General features: G+C 54.3%; 1 protein-coding gene across 1 annotated transcript; it reads right to left on the bottom strand.

Moving 5' to 3' along the window:
• Positions 1–432: 432 nt before the first annotated feature.
• Positions 433–4,476, bottom strand: DBX1 (developing brain homeobox 1). Its single transcript, XM_003411970.3, has 4 exons — positions 4,110–4,476; positions 3,362–3,460; positions 1,164–1,366; positions 433–798 (listed from the first exon to the last, which is right to left on the bottom strand). The coding sequence occupies exons 1-4, from the start codon at positions 4,474–4,476 to the stop codon at positions 433–435; spliced, it is 1,035 nt and encodes a 344-aa protein (XP_003412018.1).
• Positions 4,477–5,012: the final 536 nt, after the last annotated feature.

Raw genomic sequence — 5,012 nt, 5'->3', positions numbered from 1 at the left:
TTCCGACTCATAACGGCCCTATAGGACAGAGTAGAACTGCCCCATAGAGTTTCCAAGGAGCGCCTGGCGGATTCAAACTGCTGACCCTTTGGTTAGCAGCCATAACACTTAACCACTACGCCACCAGAGTTTCGTGTTTAAACTAGTTTGCAATAAACAAGATAGAAAGGAGTCCATGTGGGAAAGTTAAGGCCTGGGCCAAGATCCAAAATAAATTTATATGGGGCGGGCAGCTGGAAGGTGGATGCGGGGAAGGGAGGTGTCTCTTTCGGGCAGTGGAAGGCGCCATGGCGCCCTTGACACGGTGATGGTTCTACAATGGGAAGCGGCAGCGTCTGGACCACGGGCACAAAGTGAACACACAGGCGGAGCCCCACCTCTTCGATTTCAAAAAAAGCACTTAAAAACAGTCCCGGGGCTGAGGAGGGGCTTCTAGGAAACCGTGATTTCCTCCTCCTCCTCGCCCTCCTCCTCCTCCTCCTCGGAGTCGGAGAAGTCCGAAGGTTTGCCGGGGCTGCTCGAGTGCGCCGGGGACGCGGGCAGTGGCCCTTCGAGCCGCGGGTCGCGCCGGTGCCGAGGCTCAGGGGACGCGCGGTAGGCCAGGCGGTGGCGGGGGCTGCCCGGGCCCTCGTCTTCCTCCTCGTCGTCCCCGGGGCCCTTCTGGCCCACGTCGCTGAGGTCCGGGTGCGGATTGAGCTTGGTGGGAAGGGTCTGCTCTCGGCAGCCCCCGCTGGACAGCAGTTCGCGCTCCTTCGAGTTCCGCCATTTCATGCGCCGGTTCTGGAACCAGATTTTCACCTGAGGAAGGGGGCGGAGAAAGGCGGGGAGAGTGGAGGGGAGCGCAGAGGCCTCGGCTGGGGCCGCATTCCTGAAGTGAGTTCACGTGGGTCGCAGCGCAGCCCCCACCCCCCTCAGCTCCTCGCTTCTCTTACCCCAGAAGCCCGGGGGCGGGGGGAGGTTGGGGGAGGGTGCGCTCAGGTGAGATGTAGAGACCTGTCCTGAGGAGCCTTGAGGAAGCTGGCTCGTTAACTTACAGCCTCTCTGGGCCTCAGTTTCGCTGTCTGTACAATGGGACCTAAGCGGTTTCAGAGAGCCCTCGCAGCAGTCAGGTGAGCAGCGGAGGGGTGAAGCGCGGGGGGATGTTGTGCAGAGATCGCCCTCACCTGCGAGTCCTTCAGTCCCAACTTGGCCGCCAGCTTCTTGCGGTCGGGCTTGCTGATGTACTTCTGTTTCTGGAACATCTTCTCCAGCGCCTTGCGCTGCACGTCGGAGAACACTGCGCGGCGCAGCATGCCCCGGCGGGGTTTGCCGCGGGCGGCCAGCGGCCAGGAGAAGGTGCCCGGCATGGGCACGACGCTGGAGGACGCTGCAGGGGCGGAACGGGCAGGCGGGGACTGAATGGGCGCTATCCGGCCCCCGCCCGATTGTGCTCGCCCCTCCATCGTGGCCTCCCGCGTTTTTTCTCTCAGATCCCTTCATCTCTTTAAAGCTCTCCTTTTTCTCCGCCTGGAGAATAGGCCCCAAACCTACTAACCTGCGAGAGTGAAAGGCGCTTTCCGCCCAAATAACTTTCCCTTTCAACCCCGCAAACTCGGATTAGATAAAACCACTGAAACACTGAAAGCAGCCCCCACGATAGCCTGTTCGTTTTTCCATTCAAAAGTCTCAGGGAAACAAACCAGCGTATCAGCTAAAATAGCGATAGGATAAATAAACTACAAAAATAACAAGAGAATACCCAGCTGAGGCCACTGGGTTTTCCCCCTAAATTTTTATCACCTCGGTGGCTTTTACAATCTTTAGATGAAAAATCATTCTTTTACTGATTTGATAAAAAAAAAAAAAAAATTGAGGGGAAAATCCGCCTTGGATTTTTTAAAAACCAATCAGTAGTCATTTTTTTAAATATATTAATCTTTCCTCCCATCCCCCCTCCAAACGTTAAGAATTCGGCCCAAACACATGAAAAGTGGCAGCTAATTAGCACATTGACCGCTTCCCAATGGGTATTGGCATGATAAAAAGGGGAAGAGTTTCGCTTTAAGGGAAGGAGAAAAAAAAAAAAAAAACCAAAAGAGACAGAGACTCTAATGAAGCGTGAATGGTAATTGTGTAGTAATGAACTAACAGAAAAAGACTGAGGACAAGCAGCGAAAGCCATATATTACTGGGACAAAAGAGATTTACACTTTCAAACTAAACACAACTGCAGGCCAAGACCATTGGGAGAATACTGATGGCAGAGGCTTCTCTTCCTCCAATCGTTTTCATTAAATGGACATGAAAAGCTATTTATAAAGCCCGGGTTGTTTTTGTTAGAGCATTGAGATGAGGGAGAAAGGGAGCAAATTCCATTATTAGCAACAGCGTGAATGGTTGGGGCTGGGGGCTGTTGGTGAATTCTCTCTCCCCCTTTTAAAAATCAATTGCTTGCTTCTTTTGCTGATATTTGGGAGTGCTTTCCTGGTTTTACCCATCCCCCACCGCCCATGCCCAGTCTTTATTCTTTTTATAGGGGCTTTTCTGTCTCCTTCCTCCTGAGTTTTGACCAATCGCAGCGTTTTTGAGCCACAGTTTGAATCAACACCGGGATTCTAGGATGAAAACCTTGTGGAAGGTGTTTCGGGTGTTTTCGCTTTAGACTGGGACCCGATCACAGCCTCCTCTTAAAAAAAAAAAAAAAAAACTGCTTATTTTCCAAGCGTTCTTCTATTTTTCTATGTTCTTTAAGATTGGCTGGGGAGGGGGGAGGAGCGGGAATGAGAAGCTTTGGGAAATCAGGTTGGAAATTGAAGGTTGAGGTTGGGGGAGGATCTAGGCCCCCTCCCGCTGGGCGACCCTAAGCACCCCACACAAGAGGGCACCCCATGTGGTCTTGTGAAAAGCCCGAAGCCCTGAATGAGTCTTAAAGAGAAATTAGCCCCGGCTGGTAGGTGTCTCTCGGCGGCGTGGAGGGCGAGGGCCGGTCTGTGTGTGGCTGCCCGGAGGAGCTGACCAATTGGTCATGGTGCTGAAACCTTTGTGGGAAATCGTGGCCAAGTGCACTGACTCTGTGGGAAAACGGCGGCGTGAAGGGATGCCAACAGCTCCTCGCCGGGAAGGGAACCGCCTCAAATTGGGACCATGACAATTCCTGCTAATTTGTAGAGCAGGGAATTGGTGCAAAGTGTCAAGCAGTCACTGCTTGTGCTAAATAGGGCATCAAATTGGCGCGACGGATTCGTGAATGTTGTACGCCTTGCAACCTCTGAACCAGAGCGTAACCCCGAGGGGTGGACGGAGAAATATGGCTTGGCAGGGAGCGTCGGGCCTGGGCTGGGGCGCCGCCCAGCCTCACACAAGGAAGGGAGAGGAGACCTACCTGGGAAATAAGATCTGATGAAAGGCTGGAAGGAACCTTCAAAGTAGGGAAAGGCGAAGGTCTTGGGAGGGACGCTCTGGAGCAAGGCGGGGGAAGTTTCTGAGAGAGACGGAGGGAGGGAGGAGAATAGACAAGGAATTTGATTACGTAATTGATTATCGTACAACAGATGGAACACATGACATGATTAACCCTTCGGCTGGTTTCAAAGGCGCCTTCCTGTATGTACTGATAGTAAAATACATCTTTTCCTAGCTCATCTGTTGAAATCTTCCCACTTGCTCGCAGCACCTTCTCTTATCTCCCTCCCCAACCCCATCCCAGGCAATAAGGAGATAGGCAGGACTGGGCCAGGGAAGAAAAGAATTGCACACGTGCAATTCTAGTTAATTCAATGAATATATCACCTTGGGCTTTACAAAAACTGGGTCCTGGAAGCACGGGGACAGAAACTCAGCAGCCCAGGGGCGTGCACTAGCTGTCTTTGCGCGCCGCGGGGGGTGGGGGGAACGTGCCACTCTCTCCCACTGCGTGCGTTCAAGTTCATTCTGAGAGTGGAGCGAGCCTGGAAGCTTTTCTTCCCCAGAATCGGTTGGATTTTAGTCTCACTTTGCCCACCTTGGGGCCTCGGAATTAGTATGCGCGCTAATGTGTTCGTGCGTGCCCGCTCTGTATAGGATACTGAGGCCAGAGGGACCCAGCACATGCCCTACCCTTGGACCGCCCTCAGCGTCCTGCCCTCACTTACCGGTTCTGGGCGCCGAGGAGAGGATGGCGTTCACCCCAAACTTCAGAAACGTGGGCTCACTGGCTGGGGAGGCCGCGGTCAGCGGAGAGCTGCCTCGCCGGCTGCCTCGGCCGGGGGAGCCCAGGTCCGAGGCCCCCGTGTCGGTGAGGGTCACGGGGGCCCCTTGCCTGGACGGCGACATGCTGGCCGTGGGCACGCTGCGGGGCAGGTAGGCTGGGGGTCGGCTGATGCGGATCAGGTCCTCCACTAGGAAGCTGGAGTGGCTGGAAAATGCCGACTGCAAGGACTGGGGCAGCGTCAAGGTGGGCGTAGGGCGCAGGAGGCTGGGGTACCCGGCGGCGGGCGCGAGGAGGCCGGGGAACATCATGGTAGGCAAGGAGCAGGTGGAATAAGCCTTCTTCCAGCGGCCCGAGGGTAAATGCCTCGCTTCCCGGCCCTCCCGCCCCCGTAGTGCCCTCTCTTTGGGGCTTGACGAACGTCTCCTTGGGCGTCTGCGAGTCCTCCGAATCCTCCGTAGTCCTCCCTTCGAGGTGATGGTTTTATAGTGTCCCGCCCGCCAAAGCGCTTTGAAAAGTGACAGCTCTGACAATGAAGTTCAACAAAGTTCTCCACTCCAGCTTCATTCGCCGGGGGCGCTGGGCTCTCTGATTGGCGCAGGGGTGCAATTTATGATTGGATTAGTCTTCATAAGCATGGCCCACACAATGGGCTGGCAACAAAGGCCGGCGCGCATCAATTCTGCATATCGACCGCCTCTTTGCAATACAGTGCGCTCCTGAAGCTCTCACCAGGGGTTTTTGTTCTGAAGCAACACCCATGCTAATTAAATGCCTATTTAGAAGTTTCAGATGACATCTTGCCTCATAGAAAAGGAGTTATTTCAAGAACGCACTAAATTTATTT

This window comes from Loxodonta africana, chromosome 7, assembly GCF_030014295.1.
Source record: "Loxodonta africana isolate mLoxAfr1 chromosome 7, mLoxAfr1.hap2, whole genome shotgun sequence".
Taxonomy (NCBI): Eukaryota; Metazoa; Chordata; class Mammalia; order Proboscidea; family Elephantidae; genus Loxodonta; species Loxodonta africana.
This window is presented reverse-complemented; position numbering and strand designations above follow the sequence as displayed.

Excerpts from the sequence above, each read along its gene's own strand:
- DBX1 (XM_003411970.3), bottom strand. The coding sequence starts at position 4,476 with ATGATGTTCCCCGGCCTCCTCGCGCCCGCCGCCGGGTACCCCAGCCTC. Across the intron at positions 3,461-4,109 it reads CTCCTCGGCGCCCAGAACCG|AAACTTCCCCCGCCTTGCTC; the intron begins GTAAGTGAGGGC and ends CGTCTCTCTCAG. Across the intron at positions 1,367-3,361 it reads CATCAGATCTTATTTCCCAG|CGTCCTCCAGCGTCGTGCCC; the intron begins GTAGGTCTCCTC and ends CCGCCCCTGCAG.